Source organism: Sciurus vulgaris (genome assembly GCF_902686455.1).
Source record: "Sciurus vulgaris genome assembly, chromosome: 11".
Classification (NCBI taxonomy): domain Eukaryota; kingdom Metazoa; phylum Chordata; class Mammalia; order Rodentia; family Sciuridae; genus Sciurus; species Sciurus vulgaris.
Genome location: NC_136472.1, coordinates 59475652 through 59492359, shown reverse-complemented (window position 1 = coordinate 59492359; position 16708 = coordinate 59475652). Strand labels below are relative to the sequence as shown.

General features: G+C 43.9%; 1 protein-coding gene across 7 annotated transcripts in view; it reads left to right on the top strand.

Moving 5' to 3' along the window:
- Positions 1–16708, top strand: part of TEAD1 (TEA domain transcription factor 1) — a 252506-nt gene that overhangs the window by 166700 nt on the left and 69098 nt on the right. For all 7 annotated transcript variants that reach the window (XM_079102706.1, XM_079102709.1, XM_079102707.1 and 4 more), the window contains exon 3: positions 15181–15245. In XM_079102706.1, coding sequence (XP_078958832.1) covers positions 15181–15245 — 65 coding nt within the window. The remainder of the gene's footprint in view (positions 1–15180; positions 15246–16708) is intronic.

The window sequence follows — 16708 nt, the reverse complement described above, 5'->3', positions numbered from 1 at the left end:
TGAGTGCCAGATCAACCCCAATATTTTTTCAGGGATGCTAAACCTCTTGTAACTGCTAAATTGGATTTGTCACTGAATGAAGTATCAGCTGCTGTTGGACAAGGCCATAAAAGCCAGCCGGCTGGCCCTTTGTGGGCAGGGCTTACCCAACGATTGATATGTTTTAGCACTTTTGGGATTATTGTGATTAAGAGGAAACCGTTCTGAATGAGAGAGAAAAGGGGGTAAGGACACAACCCACAGCTGGTGAGAGCATGTGTTTGCTCCAGGAAGTCACCATTATGGCTCTCTCCCGGTTCCTGCCCTGATTGACGGGTGTGAAATCTTTATAGGAGGAAGCAGTGTCCCTACTTCCTTTACTCGTGACTCGGTGCAACAGGGCAAGAGGCATTTGGAAGGTTGTGGACTTGCGAATTCTGAATGCTTTTAAAGCACCCTCTTGCGCGTGCGCAAACACACCCACAGTGACTCAATGTGGTAATCTACGCACGTGAGTTAATTGAGTTAACGGTAGGGATTTCAGTTGTAACAACAGTGTCGTCTTTCATTTCCCAGACCTGAAGCTCTGTGACATGCATTAGAAATGCACCTTCATGTAGTTTGTGTCTGAGTGGGTTTGTGCGGGCTGAATTGTAAACTGCACAGGCAGTGGGTTTGTAAACTTGAGCACCTGGCTGGGGGAGGGTTAGTAAGTACAGGAGCCATCCAGCCTTTTTAGAACAGGTTTGTTTTGAAGAACCACCTGGCTCTGTGAGTGGTGGGCTTTTACACAGATCTTACACCAGCCAAGAAGCAGCTTATTGAGTAGATTGGAGTTTGAAGTTTGCAAATGCGTATGGAATTGGTCGCCTCTCTGACTCTCCCGGGACGGGTGGGGGCGGGGGACCCCGTTCCTGTTCAGTTTGCTCAGCATACCGCACAGGAAAGAGGTCGGCTTGCCAGGTCCCGCGGAGTGTCTTTCCAAGCCTGTGAAAAGCACGAATCATCCAGCATCCGAGCATGCTTGCAGCTGGCCCTCTGCTAGCTTTGATCTGCGAGTCAGGCCGCACCATGAATGCCCTTATTGTCATGTTATGTGTACACAGTGTGCGAATTATTGAAAATAGGGAGGCCTGAGCCTCATCTGGTAGAGATTACAGTGCAGGCATGCTGGGCGAAGGTCTGTAATTGAAAATCCCCAGATGCTGTTTATTTGGCCTTTATCACATGACCTGCTGCAGGAAGATTGTCTGAACAAAATGTTGCCTGCACTGGAGAGTGGAGCCGGCCCTCCCCCAGCCCCCAGAGCCTCCACAGGCTCAGTCTGTACACAGCTTAAACACCTGCCCAAAGGATTTTTAAAGGCTTAAAATAGATTCACTCATAGCATTTAAATAGAGGGCATCTTGCTTGTTGGTTTAAACTGCTTAAGCGGTTGTTGACTTGTGGAACCTTCTATCCACACAAGGGTTTGCTGGATAATTTCACCCGGAGATATCTTTACAAAGCAACCTTCAGGGCTAGAGCCACATATGGATAAGTAGTTTGGCCTCTGCCTTTTTAAAAACAATCAAACTTGGGTGTGGTGAAAGAGCTTGCAGATGAAGCCACACTGGCTATATATATGTTCCTTCTGTCTTGAGAAAATATTGTGTCTATCAGGAATATGGTCCTGGGTTGGTCCATTTGTTTGCTCTTTGTTCAGTTCAATCTTACTTATCCTATACATGAATAAGTAGAGGCTTTTTTCTTTTAAAAAAGTGTTTTTCTCAATAAAATACTACATGTTAGCCTTTATGTTGGTGTTAAACTGAGGCAGGATGCTAAATCTGAAATTGATGAAGACCATGAGAATTAAAAAGAGGGAAGCCAAGCCTGGTGATGCAGACCAGCTAATTGGGAGTCTGAGGTGGGTTATCACTGAAGCCCACAAGTTCAAGACCAGCTTGGGCAATAAGTCATGACCCTGTCCCCAAACAGACAAACAACAAAAACAGGAAAGACTGAGTGAATCTTGAAAAAGGAAAAACTGTTTAAGTTTTCTGGGTTCATTCCACTGGAGAATAAAACAGTGCTGAGCCTGGGTTTTGCCCTGTCCCTGCTGATGGTGAGTGAGGAGGACCTACTCAGCTTCTGGATGCTAAGGTGGGAAGTTCGGGCTTGGGCTAGGATTCCACAAGAGTTCACCCTAACCGCGAGTTCCTGGAAGGTAGCTGCCCAGCCTTATGCCTCTTTGTACCCTGTGCCTGGTCACATAGGCTCTTTCTCTTCTCTCTCGTCATCTTCCTGCCTTTCACGAACACATTCAGACACCATCTTCTGTGTACCATGATAATCACATCTTAATAGGGTCTTTAAAATTTTTTTTTTCTTCTGGGAATAGGCTAAAATGAGCACTAGCAACTATTATCAAGTAGCATGTTCTTAATTCAGTGTCAGAGGTTGGAAGGACAAGAGAACTAGGGAAGTAGAATGTGGCGCTTGCCTTCACAAAGCTCATAATTTGTCCAAGAAAATAGGTAAAGCTACCTGCAAGCAGAGTTCAGCAGGTCAGGCACTGTGCTAGGGGCATGTGGAAAGAACCTGGAGCCAGAGGGCAGAGCCAGCGCCCTGCAGGTGGTGGGGGTGGCCTGGCCACAGGGTCTTGGGAACTTAGACATAAGCATTGAGGAGGCTAGGGAAGGGGGCACTCAAGAGCATTTCATGCAAAGAGAATAGCATCCAACGGGATGAGAAAATAAGGATGTTTTAGGGACAGTGAGAAGTAGTGGGAGAGAAAAAGCAAAAAGTGCCCTGTATGTGCAGCAGTTTTGTGAGGGAGACGTTGATGCCAGGTATTTAGAAATTTAAAGGAGAATAAAGTGGCTAAGCTCCTCTGAATTCAAAACTCAGTTAACAAAGGCAACTGTTTGCTTTGCTGGCCATCATGTGTGAGGGAAGGCCGGTCACAGGCTGATGCTTTCTCCTGGGTGCCCAGTTGCTTGGGAGTGGCCAAAGCATGGCAGCCAGAGGAGGACAGGGCTGTGGACTTTGCATGTCAGACTCTTCTTCAATGGGTTTCCTTCTGCCTTCTTAATACTCTTTTACTACTCTCATAATTACCTCAATTTCCCTCCTAGACCTTTAACTCCTTGAGGGCAGACAGTGTGCCTTATTCTGGCAGGCATCTCCTGCAGAGGTTGGCACAATCTCTGCCTTCTGTTTAGCAAATGTTCTGTAATGGGGAGGGGAGCGTCTTGGGGCCAGATTGTGAAGACCCTGGGTGCATGAAGAGCAATTGGGACTTTATCTTGTGTTATAGTTGTTGAACAGAGAACTTTTAAAATGGCGCATATGACATTCAGTCCATTTCATGGTTGAACTCTGCCTCCTTCTAGGAATTTGTTCTCTTTAAGCACTTAGTAATGATCTGATGAGAAGGTCAGTTATTGCAGAGGCTATTTTCAGAGCAGTTGGTCTAAGGTTAAGAAATAATGAGCGTGGAAGACAAAGCTGGGTTCAGATCCCAGCTCTACTGCTTGCTAATTTGGGAACCTAACTTCTTTGAACCTGTGTTTCAGCATTTGTAAAATGGGAGTTAGGTGAGATTGAAGGTTAAACATGTAAGTATAGGAGCTCTGTGCTTCACAGAGTGCCAACACAGTAGGCATTCAGCCTGGTATGGTCTGGCTTTCGACCACTTCATACCATCTGTGCCTACACACAATAGGATTTCATTTAGCTTAAGCCTGAACTTTCAGTTTCTTTACTTTGAGTGCCTTTAAACATTTTGTCCTTTAGATCACAGTTTCCATATTATCTTTAAAAGAATTGCTAAGTGTCTAGACATTTTTCCTTAGCATGTTTTCTAAGCCACAGGTAATTCCAGGCAAGTGTCATTTTATTGAAGTCTAAATGACTCACCTGTGTGTATTGTTTAGCAGTTACAGGAGTTAAGCATTAATTCTTCTGGGAAGAGCTATGTTTACATGCAGAGAACTAAATTCTGCAAGTTCAGTGCTACTGAATGCAGTGCCTCCAGCCTACTCAGAGAGATAATTTTACACTTTGTCACAAATTTTAAGAAATATGTCCATATTAAGCCCCTGGTAAAAATCCAATTCCTGCTATTTTATTCAGTGAATACTCTACTTCAAATTAAAATATTATTGTACCAAGAAAGTGGCTTGCATAGGAACCGCTTGATGTTAAGATGCCACAATAAAGTGCTCCTCTTACTTCGAGACAGTTTTTATGGTCATATTTTGAAAATTGAGGGTGATGCACAGATTTTGAGAACATTTTCAGTGTAACGTGAGGAAGATGTTCAATTTCAGTTTCATTGAAAGTAAAGGAGCATGCCAAGTGGTATGGTGTCCTGAACAGAAATCCTTTTCTAACTTATTTTTAATTTTTTTTTAAAGTTGTAGGTGGACACAACACCTTTATTTTATTTATTTTTATGTGATGCTGAGGCTTGAACCCAGTGCCTCACATATGCTAGGCAAGCACTGTACTATTTATTGAGCTACAACTCCAGCCCCAGAAAGCCTTTTTAAACCTTCACACAAGGAAAGCATATAAACCCAGTGCAGTGACATTGCATAATAGTCGTAGGACCCTTTTAAAGCATCTCGAGTTTGCCAGAACCTTCACGTTTGTTGTTGCTAATGCATACAGCAGCCTTTCAGAGTGGGCGTTGTTAGCCTCATTTTACAGGGAGGAAATGAGGTTCAGAGGAGTTCAGCTGGCTAAGTCACTCAATTAATAAGTCACCTTTCCCCAGAAGGATCCAGGTTGTCATGCATCTGAGTCAAAAATACAGAAGTCTGGCCTGGGGTCTAGCTCTGTGTATACCACATGCCTAGCATGTGCAAAACCTTGGCTTCTGTCCCCAGCACCACCAAAACAAAACAAAACAAACAAAAAAAAAAAAAAACAAAAAAACTCAAAATCCAAACACCCCAAATCTGCAGTATTGTTACCATTAAAGATTCTCCATTAAAGAGCAGTTTTTTTGGCACTTCTGATGTGTGGATTTCACACTTCTCTAAAGCCAAATCACAAATAAACAGAGTGTTCTTAGCAGAGTTTTTCATTAACAAGACTTTCCTGGGTTAATGTTGAGATTAGCTTTTTTTCTTTTTGGACCAGGTCCCTAGTACTGTGTCATGTGGTATGGCCAGGGGTGGGGGTGGGGCATGAAGAAGGAAAGAGCACGGATGGGTCATGCTTGTGCCCTGGGTCACACATGTGCTGAGATACCAGAATGAGGGTCTGGAAAATCGTGCCACCTCTCTCTGAAATCCTTGCAGTGACAAGGGCTTACAGACTTCAGGTGGTGTTGGTGATGCTGGCCAGTTTTCATGATCTTTTTTTAGATCATCTCCTTTGATATTCTTCATACAGAAGGGGCAAGCTCGTTTGTTTATTAAAAACCTTTATTGAGGGCTAGGGATGTAGCTCCGTAGTAGAGCACTTGCCCAAGGTGTGTGTGAGGCCCTTGGTTCCATCTTCAGCACCACCACCACAAAAACAAGAACCACAGAAAACATTTATTGAGCATCTGCTTGGTAGGTGCCAGATGTGGGGTCAGAGAGAACCAGGTGGATGCTTTCCTGGAGCAGTCTCTTGTTCTATGAGGAGATGAATAGATCCCTGGATAAGTAACCGCAACCCAGCAGGGGTGTGTGCTCAGTACTTGAGGGTACAGAGGAGAAAATTTGGGTGGCTCCCAGACTTGCCCAGGTGTGTGTGTGACAGCGTAGGTATTCTACCTGGGGCTTACAGGGATGAATAGGAGTGCAGGCAAAGGAGAAGGGAAAGAATGATAGATGGCAGATGGCCGCAGAAGGCAGAGGTGTGGGTAAACATGATTTTGCTAACTCCTGTGAAGTTCCTCGTCCTAGAGTCTAGGAGCCCTCTATAGCAGTGCACTGAGGAGCAGGTGTTTTTCTTATAGTGGATGGGATCCTCCTGATGTAGGGAGGCAAAATTAGAAGTGGCCCTGAAAGAGATGAGTAATAAGGAATGTCAGGAAGGAACATTGCCCTGAGAGCCTGTGGATTGGGATCTATTTAGGTCACACTTAGGGCGGGCAGTAAGTTCAGATTCCATTAAATGCCATATATCTTGAGGTGTGGGATTCCAAGATGCTGAAGACATTGAGCTGCCTTGTAGATGCTTACAGCCTATCGCATAAGGCGCTTTGGTGAGAGCCAGGTTGTCGGCAGGGCCCTGGTGCAGGAGGAAGTCGAGAACTGTGCTCAATCTCATGTTCCTTTCCTAACCTGGGCCAAGCCCTCTTTCCTGTCTTTACTCAGTTTCTTTTCATTTTGCTTTATAATATCATGGTCTCTCTCAGTCATAGGCACCAATGTTAAGTGCATTTTCCAGGCAGATTTCAGGCAGGGTTTTGTGGAGGACATACCATCTGCGCTGGACCTGGAAGGATTTTGATTGATTGTCCTAAGGGGCACTTTAGCTGTTGAATAAGACCTTAGGAGGGCAGGATGGGTTCAGGGAACTGGAAGCTGGGTGTGCAAAGTGATTTAGCTGGTAGGGGTAGGGCGTCATGAAAAATAGGTAGGGGCCAGATGGTGAGACAGCATTGGACACCCACCGCACCACAGTAGTTTATGCCTTTAGACCGTAGGAAACAGGGAGTCATTGAGGGTCTTGGAGCAGTGGAGTCACTAACCTGGAGCTTGTTTTACGTAACTATGTTAGGTATAAAGGTGACTGTATGGCATATCTGAAGGGTTATGGAAAATAATATTCCTATAAGACAGCTTCCCAAGAAAAATGGAGGGACGGTGTGGCTGGGGAGGAGAGAGGAAAAATTGGCCAAACATTAAACCCCTCCCAGTGCATTCTTTCCTGATAACAATGGGCCCTGGGGAAAAAGGGCAGATACTGAATGCTGGGCCCTAAACCTTGACCTTCCCCCATGGTAAATTAGTCTTAAATCACAATAAGGTTTGAGTACTCATCCCTCAAGGTCTGGTTTTAACCTGTACAACTAGCCCCTGATGGTCAAAACTGCACAGGCACGGTTTCCAATGATTACATCATCTTCATTGTACCCTGTAAACCCAAAATCCCTTCTGTAACTGAGGGTCATTTTCCCATCCAGAAAATGGGCCCCAGCATCACGCCGAGTCTGAAGAGTAAAGACTCCTCTGAATCTGTTGAGGTCTGCTTCCCGTCCTTTTGCGCTTACAGTATCTTTATTGCTTCACAGAGAATGATCCATTAGAAAACTTCACATTTAATTTTTAGAAGTAGTTGCAATACAGAGAACTTCCGTCCAACATTAGAGGTGTTGTATTCAGTGTATAACCTTAGAATTTTTACTTGCTTGTCTCTTTTCAACCCTTGTAATGCAATGCAAATGTGCAGTTCATAAGCTGTCCCACTAAGATGAAGCAGAGCACAGCGGTGTTTTATGGAACTGTCACTCGATAATGTTATCAAGGCCGTTGACTGATACAAACTCCCAAGAAGGTGGAGCTTGAGCTATTGCCAGGCATTTTACAGGGTTTCGAGACAGAAATTCTGACCAAACAGGGTTAACACAGCCATCTTCTGTATTTTCTTTCTTCCAGAGCAGTTCTTTATGTGCCTCTGGGTGAACATAGAGCAGTTATCTCAGAATTGTCGCTGCTCACCTCCTGAAAGCCGTCAGTCCTTTCTGTAAACCTTTAGTTCTGGAACATGCAGTGCTAGCCCCTGACAACCCAGAACAGGCTGCCTGCCCCTTTCTGGTGATTTTCCACATTGGCCTGAGTTTTGGTCAATGATTTATATTGGGATTAACTGAGGCACTGGCCTTGCCGCTTCCTCAAGGGCGATGCTCAGGACTGGTTCCGTGCTCCTTTTCATGTACTTTTCCTTACCCTCTAGCCTCCATGCCTCTCTCCTGCTGATCTTCATCCCTCCTTTTCAGCTGTTCACTGCGACTACTCAGGACCACTGTGTTCTCACCACCAGGGTACCTTGAGGGGCCAAACTCCAGCTCCGCCCGAGCCCCAGGGAGCTTTCTGTCTGGCAGCTGGGGGAGGAGGGCTCGCATCACGTAGCTAGTAAACAGAACATGCTCACTGCAGTGTGCCTGGATTGAGGCCTGGGCTGCTGTGAGCACCGGTGGGGGCGTCCAGCCCGTTCTCACGGGTGAGCTCTCCGGATGGCTCTCAGTGGTGGCAACTGTCTACTCCCCTAATTCTAGCACGCTGCTTGCCCTATCTGTGCACATACAGTCGATGCCTGAGTAGCACGTGACTGACCAGCCCTCCATTCTTTCCCAGTGTTGCTGGGGGCAAGATCCAGGGGCAGCAGTGTGAAGGAAATGGCCAACTTTTAACTCCTTACACATCAGCTGGTTAATAAAGATTGTGTTCTGTCTGCTCAAACTTGCTCCCCACTCCAGGTCTTCAGAAGGGTGGATAGATGGCTTCATTAAACAAACACTCCCTTTCTATAGACCTTGCTTTGGCTGGTGACACTTGGTTTGCTGCCAGGTACCCGACACCTGTGCATTCTGATTGTCGCCTTTTGTATCCTAAGATTATTTTTTCCCTTTAGGTGAACTCCAGCTAATGAAATAGGCCCTGTGGCTAGCAACTGTTTTAACACCATCTTACTAGAAAAGCCCTCCACAGTGCTGTCTGTGCTTCATGCTGCTGCTGGCATGGGAGAACAGCGCCACTGGGGTCTCCGCACATGGTGGCCATGCCCCCTGGTCATGTCACCGTGTTTTTTCTTCTGCCCATTGGGTCTTTTCTCTTTGTACTTTATGATGATCCAGTGTCAAACTGGATCATAGGGATGTAGGAGCCTCCACGATGTGTTCCACAAACAGCTGCCTGGGAAGGGAGGGCAGATGAGAGATGCATGTTGTCTTGTTGATGGAAAGGGAGACCTGGAGGCCTTTTCCAGTTCAAAGACTCCTGAAGGACTAGGTGACAGAATCCAGGTGTGCAGACACAAGGACATTCAGGCCACGTGAACATTTGTTCACATGAATATAGAACTTTGGAGGCTCAAGGTGTTGACAGAGGACATTCTAATAGTCTGATCGTCTTTCGGACTGTGTTAGGCTCTGGAGGGTGGGGTCGGTGGTGAAGGAGCCCACAGCTGCAACTGTATCAGTGCTGTCTGTTGACACAGTGTAGTCTAGCAATTGGGAGAAGCTGGGGCTTTCTCCCTGGTTCTAAATCTTTTAATGTGGAAAGAAGGGACAGGGAATCCTGGCATGTCCCTGAGGGAGAAGCTCAGAGTACAGGAGCTGGAGCCCCTACCTCAGACCCAGGGCAGCTTAAGCCATGCAGGGATGAGTTTGCCTTAGAACTGGCTGTGGTAGGAGCCTTCCATTTGCTGCTTTTTTCTTTGTGGCTCCCTGACTCCATTCAATTACAAAGTAGCTCTTACACTGTTAAAGCTGAGTGTCTCTGGGCTACAATTTCTAGCCACAGACCCTACATTTGCTGTGCCTCAAACATGACCTTGAGGCCACATCCCATTACACACAGCCCACAACAACGTTAACCAGTCTTCTGTCTGGGTAAGGCAAGCCCAGTGCAGACTCCATGCCTTTCTGCCAGTCCCTCTATGTCTTGCCCCTTTAGAAGGAAATTTCATGGCAACGCAGGATGCTGGAGAAGCCAATGATAGGCTCACTTTCAGCTGTGTCAAGCTTTGTAGGAGAAAGGAAAGATCAAAATCAAATTGAGATCACAGTGCCTAGCGAGGATGGTGGAATCACAGTGGCAGGCCAGGTCCTGTTGGTCTTCTGAGGAGCAAAGGCAGCTGCAGAATATGACTTGAAGAAGAATGCTGCTCCTTTGCCCCAGAATTTTTATGCCCCAGAGAAGCTGTAGGATGGTGACACTTGGTGGTAAAATGTGACATGGCCACTCAGCTCTATAAGTGATTATTATACCATTTGCCGAGAGTGTGTGAAGGAGATGAACCAGGAATGCTGTGGAGGCCACGACTGACCTGGAGGAAGTGTGGGTGGTGGGCTAGGGAACCTTAGTGTCAGGAGACATAGTTTTTTTTTTTTTTTTTTTAAGAGTCCCAGTTTCCCGCTTGTTTATTATTTAAAGAAATACAGCTTCCTGTCTCAAGTAGTCTTCCGTTTTCTCAGATCAATATTAGTGTCGTAGTTAATTTGTACCCTTAGGTACCCAGGGGAGGTGTTACCATGCTGGCAACTTATTATGAAATGTAGCAAACAACAATAAATAGGATGACTTGGTGATTTGAGCAGAGGAATGGACAGATGGAAGGAAAGGTGACAGAGCAAAAATAGAAAAACTGAATGCAGGTTGAACATTCTCAAGCCAGATATTTGAAATGCTCCAAAATTCAAAATATTTTTGGGTGCCAACTGATACCTTAAGTGGAAAATTTCACCTCTGATCTCATGCAACAGGTTGTGGATAAAAATATAGGCGCACAAAAAGTAGTGTATAAAATTACCTTCAGGCTGTGTAAAGTATATGTGAAACATAGATATATTTCATGTTTAGACTTATGTCCTGTCCTCAAGATACTCTTTATGGATATGTATATTTTCCAAAATACAAAAACCCCAAATCTAAAATACTTTCAGTTCCAAGCATTTCAGATAAGGGGTACTCAACCCGTGATAGAATCTAGATGAAGAATATAGTGTTTACCATAATTTTTTTTTCTATATGTCTAAAATATTTCACAATAAGTTATGGGAGGGGATGTAAACTGTTGTTAAGGGCCTGGTTTATGTTCTAGTACTGTAGAGAAGCCTTTCTAGATCTCCTGAATTACTTGTGGTCTGTTACCCGGGCATGTTCCAGAAACTTTGATGGCAATAGCTGCCCCTAGGTGTGTGAAACTGATTTGCTCTCTGGTTGTAGCCCTTGTATCAGATAGTCAACTCCTTGTGGGCAGGCATGCTGTCTTCTTTTATATTACATCCCTCCCTGATACACCAAACAGGTGTGATAGAAAGCACAGAGGAGATCATCCCTGAGTTGACTACAAGATTGGTTTAGGAAAGTAGCAATTAACTTTAAAATTGACCTTGTCGAAAGTCATTTTTGTAATGTAAGGCTTACTGGATTAAGCATGTATGTGCTTGTGTATGTGTGTGTGAGAGAGAGCTCATACAAATGTGCTTGTATGCATGCACAAGAAGAATTAGAGAAGCAAGGGTTAAAATTTCTAACATATAAAATTGGAATTGTGGCAGCAAACCAAGATCATGCTGTGCAGACTGGGGACCCACCCCCAGGTACATCAGTGATGGTTTGTGTTGCTGAGCCCCTGCTCTTGGTCAGGGAATTCTGCCCCTTAGTAACATGATTCAAATGCAGGGCTCTGGATTGTGTAGACCACTGCATTGAGAGAGCAGAGTTGTAGAAACATAAATAGGTCTCAGGGTGTCTGATCAGAACCTAGTTGATGTCGCTAACATATATGCACACTCAGCAATCAAAAGTAGAGTAAAACACGTTATTACCTCATGTACATGTATGCCTGCATGAGTGATGTGATCCTACAATATGTACAATCAGAAAAATGAGAGATAACACTCCATTTATGTATGATCTATCAAAATGTATAAATGCATTCTACTCTCAGGTACAACTAATTACAACAAATAAAATTAAAAAAAAGATTTTCCAGAATTGTTGGGAATGGCACACTTGTTTCTCTAATGTATAAGTGTATCTTAATTCTGGGAAGATTTAGAATTGGACCTAGCAAATTTTAAGAGACTCAAAGCCATACCATTGCTACTTTTTATTTAAAGGATTTCTGTATGTTTGATATTTCAAGAAATTATTTAAAATAATTCGATCTTGACGACAGGCTAACTTGTACTTCCAAATTTTAAAGTATTCAATGAAGTTATTGATTTAGGTTAGGAAAGTTGAAATCTTATTAGTTTTTTTAAAGCAATATTAGCATTTAAGAAAATGTATTAGGTTTCTATGTTAAGAAAGGACTTTATAAGTGAAAACAGGCAATTCTAGTATTTAAAATAAATAATTACTCTTCATGCCTTGAAGCATGGTATGAAAGAAAGAGCACAGGCTTTTGAAGGGTGGTCTTGCTCATCTAAAGAACAGGCTTCTGAGAGTTGAAATGAGCTTTCAATGAAATGGTGGCTGTGATGACCACTAGAGTTCATTGTAGAAATAGTGATTTTTTACAAGTGCTTTAGTTAAAGTATGATTAAAGTATGATCTTGTTTAACTTGGGGGGGGGGGTTCCATTAGCATAGACTACAGCCATACCTGGCTGTCCAGGGTATTGATCTTATTCAACAAAATGTGATAAAAAATTGAGAATAGTTGCATAGGTTATATGTCTCATCTATTAAGCTATTCTGTTTGCATTCACAGAAAATAAACAAGTTTGGTGCAGGAACCACCCCCCTCCCCACAATCTGGATAAGGTTCAGATGAAATTGCATGTCATACAGAGCCCTGGATTTATTTCCTCTTGGCCATTCAGACAGCCCTGAACAGGGAGCACAGTGAAACTCCGATCTGGAGGATGCTTGGCTTGTCTGCAGACATTGTCTTCTAGGTCTGACTTCTGGTAATTAGGCACTCCTAGCCAGGCTTTGTTGTCAGTGAGCCTTTGAGACAAATTGCAAAATCTGTACAGCCATCTGAGAGATGGACAAGTAGACCTGATGACACTACAGGGGATATTGGTAGTTCTCAAAATCAGAAGGAGAATGAATGCTTAGTGAAGCGATCCTCAAAACTGAAATTTGGAGGTCTTGAAGAGTACATTTAGTTACAGAATCAGGACCTTAGAAGATTTTGACAGCCTAGAATGATAGGTCAAATTTAATAGGATGAAATGGAATAGAAATAAATTTAAGGTCTTGCATTTGACTCTGAAAATCCCAGCTGTGCGTGAAGACTGGGCACAAGGGTAGGAATGTATCTGAGGAGTAGCACATATGAACAAAACTTTGGAGTTCAATTTTATCATGATCCTTAAAAGTCTAATGCAGTGTTAGACTGTATAACAGAAGTAGAGCATTTTAGGAAGAGGAGATGATAAACATACTCTGCTGTCATAGCAGGATTATTACTGCAGTTGTGGATTCCAGACTCTGAAGGGAAAGTAGAAAAAGAATGATCACAGGATGGTGTCTGAGAATGTTCCAAAGCCTGTCACAGTTATCAAAGGAATAGGGGAAGTTTAGCATGTGTCTAGCTCCAGGAGGACCTGAGAGCAGTTGTTGATATCCAAAAGGCACCAGGCAGTCCTGTGCAAGAGGAACTAACCTTATTCTTGTTAAGAGGAATAAGGGCTTGAGGATGGAAGTTACAGGAAGACCAAATAAATAAGGTCATTTTATTCTTAAATATGTTTCAAGATACTTCTTCAGTTCCAAAAGTGCTGACTTTGGCTTATGAAGATTTGGAATTTCAGGGTGGGAGTGGATGACTCATTTTCTGACTCCAGGAATCCATGATTTGTTTGTCTTCTGGTGGTGACCATGTCCTGCACTGTCCTAACACGGGCAGGAGGTGAACAGGGAGTGCATGATTACAGGACATTCTGGGCAGTGATGAGAGACTGGAGTCTCAGACACGACACCTGTGTGCACGCTGTCGCAGTGATCCTCATCAGTGTGCTTAGTGTTGACTCTGCTGGGGAGATCTGGGGAGTGGTCTCTCTTTCGTGAGGCTGCGGTATTTCCCCTCTCAGTCTTTGTGTGCCTACAAGGTCCAGGGTGCTAGGGGGACATTGGGGAGCAAGACGAAGTTCTTGTCTTCTTGGGGTGTGCAGGATGACCCAGCAGTTAGTAAACACAAATGACATAGCCAGCCCTACCGCCTGACCATAGCAGCAAAGCAGAACATGTCAGGAAGGAGAAGTGCAGGTTGTACTGCTGTGGATTGCAGGTGGAGCAAGGAAACCGAATGCAGTTGGATGGTTCAAGACTTCCTGAGGGGCCAGCCTGGAAGGGGACCTGGACAGCTTGACAGCCCCCTGGTGGGCAGTAAGCACATGCACAAATGCCACAGCAGGAAACCTCCGACCAAAGGAGTTCTCATTAGAATGGAACTGATTAGCCATCAAGACCCCTGTTTTCAATTTTGCAAGGATTCTGAGGAAATTGACCCAGGTGCATTAAAATAGTTTGGAAATACTAATCCAGAGCTTACATAATATTAATACTACCATATTATAATGATCATATTATACTGTAATTATGTTATTATATAATTATATTACATATTATACTATATGTATTTAAGTTTTATAGGTGTTCCACAACATCTGGGACAGCAGGGCGAAATAGGTTAAAGGCAGCCAAAAGCAGTACTGTGAAGCGGGAGTTTTCTTTCCATTTACTGCATAGAGTATGTAAAAATATTTTCAGTTCCTAGTGCACAAGTTAAGCCATAAATCTGACCCTCTTGAAGGCCCCACATCTTGCAAAGTGGGCTCTTATTTCATGTGGGATCTTAGTAATACATTTCCCTGCTTAGCCTCTGGGGATATATTTTCCTATTATATTATAGTTCTTCTAAGTGAAGCTCTCTATATGTGACTTCTCAGTCTTCTGGTAGGGTAGAGAGAGAAGGTTTTTGTTTACTTTCAGGTTCTTGTTTTTGTTTTTCACCCCCAAAAAGTCTCTAAAGCTTGGAGTTAGTCATATGTTTCCACTGGCACAATCTTGTGCCATTAGTTATGGGCAGGAAGACCACCTGCTTTCGCCCTGTTCTGCTTCTTGTCATTGTAGGGCTTCTGTGGCCACAGGGGCTCATTCTCTTGTGGCAATAATGACCTTAACTGGAGGTATCTACAGGTAAGAGCCCCAGTGAGGAATGAGGAGGAAAGTGAACATGAAAAATAAAAGACTAACACAGTACTGCGTTTGTTTACTCCTAGTCTAATCCCTTGTGTTTGTTACTTTTAGGAGTGACTACCCATTTAGGTGCAAACAAAAAGGACGTTTTACAAACATCCATTTCTGCCTTCAGTAGAACAAAAGTTTAAAATTAAGTGCCCTTTTAATTTTCCCTAGTAGATATTTTTTTTTTTTTTTCAAAGAATTGTACTGACGTTTTTTTCTTCTTTCTATCATGAATAAACTCATAGGTGCAGTTGAAAAATTCTTGATTCTGATTTCTAGTTTTTAGGGGTATATCTGTGTGTCGGTCTGTAACCCACCTCATTGGAAATTCTTCTTTCTTTCAGGTAGGAATGAATTGATAGCCAGATACATCAAACTCAGGACAGGGAAGACGAGGACCAGAAAGCAGGTACAGTAACCACCCTGGGAGTTGTGCATGTCCGCGAATGGCCCCAGGAGGCGTCTGGCTGCAGTGGCTGCTGTGCTTTGGCTCCTAGGAGCCCCAGTCCCAGTTCCCTGTAAGGACATCAGCATTGTAGGTGTTTCAAATTGGCTGTTTTCACTGTTCATCATTTCAGTGACCCTTGAGTATGTGGTCTCCCAAGTTCTTTTCATTCAACGTGGGAAAGTTTCCCTGCTAAGGACAGTGTCACAGCTGTCTCCATGCTGTATTTCAAAGCTCGCATTTCTTTCCCAAAACATATATCTGTCAACATTGCAAAAGCTGCAAGTGTAACTACACCTGCAAATCATGCAATTTTGAGATTTTGTGCACTGTAACATCCTGGAGCAATTACATATTAGTCATCCTTTCAATGAAAAAATAACGCTGGCAGCCTTGAGTATTGGCCCAGGCGTGATATTGAATGATGTGCATCCAGGGCATTCTCGCTTACGCAGTGGCTTTTTGTCAGTAGCTGCCCTGACTGAAATGAAGTTACAATTTAAATACCTCTGTGCAGGGCAGGGGCAGGGATTCTCCTCTGCCCTTTGCCAGGGCTCTGCCTTCCCTGGCTCTTTCAGATGTAAAGCAGCCCAAATCGCTGATGTGACCCAGTTCAGAACTGGAATGGATGAGAAGTTAGTTAGTGTTTAACTGAAAACAGAAAGAGAGAAAGAAAAAGGAAAACAGAAAAACACCTCATGGGTGAGTTATTAACAGAAAAAAAAATATTTTTTCAAGCGTTGACTGATGTTGAATAATATGGCACGGACTTCAGAAAATATAGTCTGTCAGGTGTGGTGGTGCACGCCTGTAATCCCAGCAACTTGGGAGGCTGAGACGGGAGGATCACAAGTTTATAGTCAACCTGGGCAACATGAACCCCGTCTTTAAAAAAAAAAAAAAAAATCAAACAAAAAAAGGAGCTAACCTGTGGTCTCACATTACCACCGAGCAACAGCCAGGTCCCTTCCCAATGAGGGGTTGTTTTGTGAGTGTTGGTGAGGGGCTGGGGCCTTTGCTGGGAATGCTACATGTGCCCCCAGGGCCTGTGCTGAGTCAGCACAAGGAGGTGGCTGCCTGCCAGCACAGAGGCAAGGCATTGTCTGCTTGGGGGATGTCCCCCCACGGTGGCCCTCATCAAATCAGAGAGTCACAGAGGAACAAAATTCGGGTGAAAACAAATAACAGCAGGAGCCAGATGGAGGGGTGAAGAGGATGGGGGAGTCTCTGCTTCTCAATACTTAAAAAAAAGTACAAAAGAAAATTGAATAGTCGAAATGCAAAGACGTTTAAAGATCAAAGGATCTTTTATTACCGTAAATTCTGTTTTTAGAGTCACTTGAGAGTTGGAAATGAGGCAATCGCCCTGAAGTCTGAGCCCCTGAACTCCTAAATGGAAGGTTCTGAATTTTGGAAATGGGCAAAGC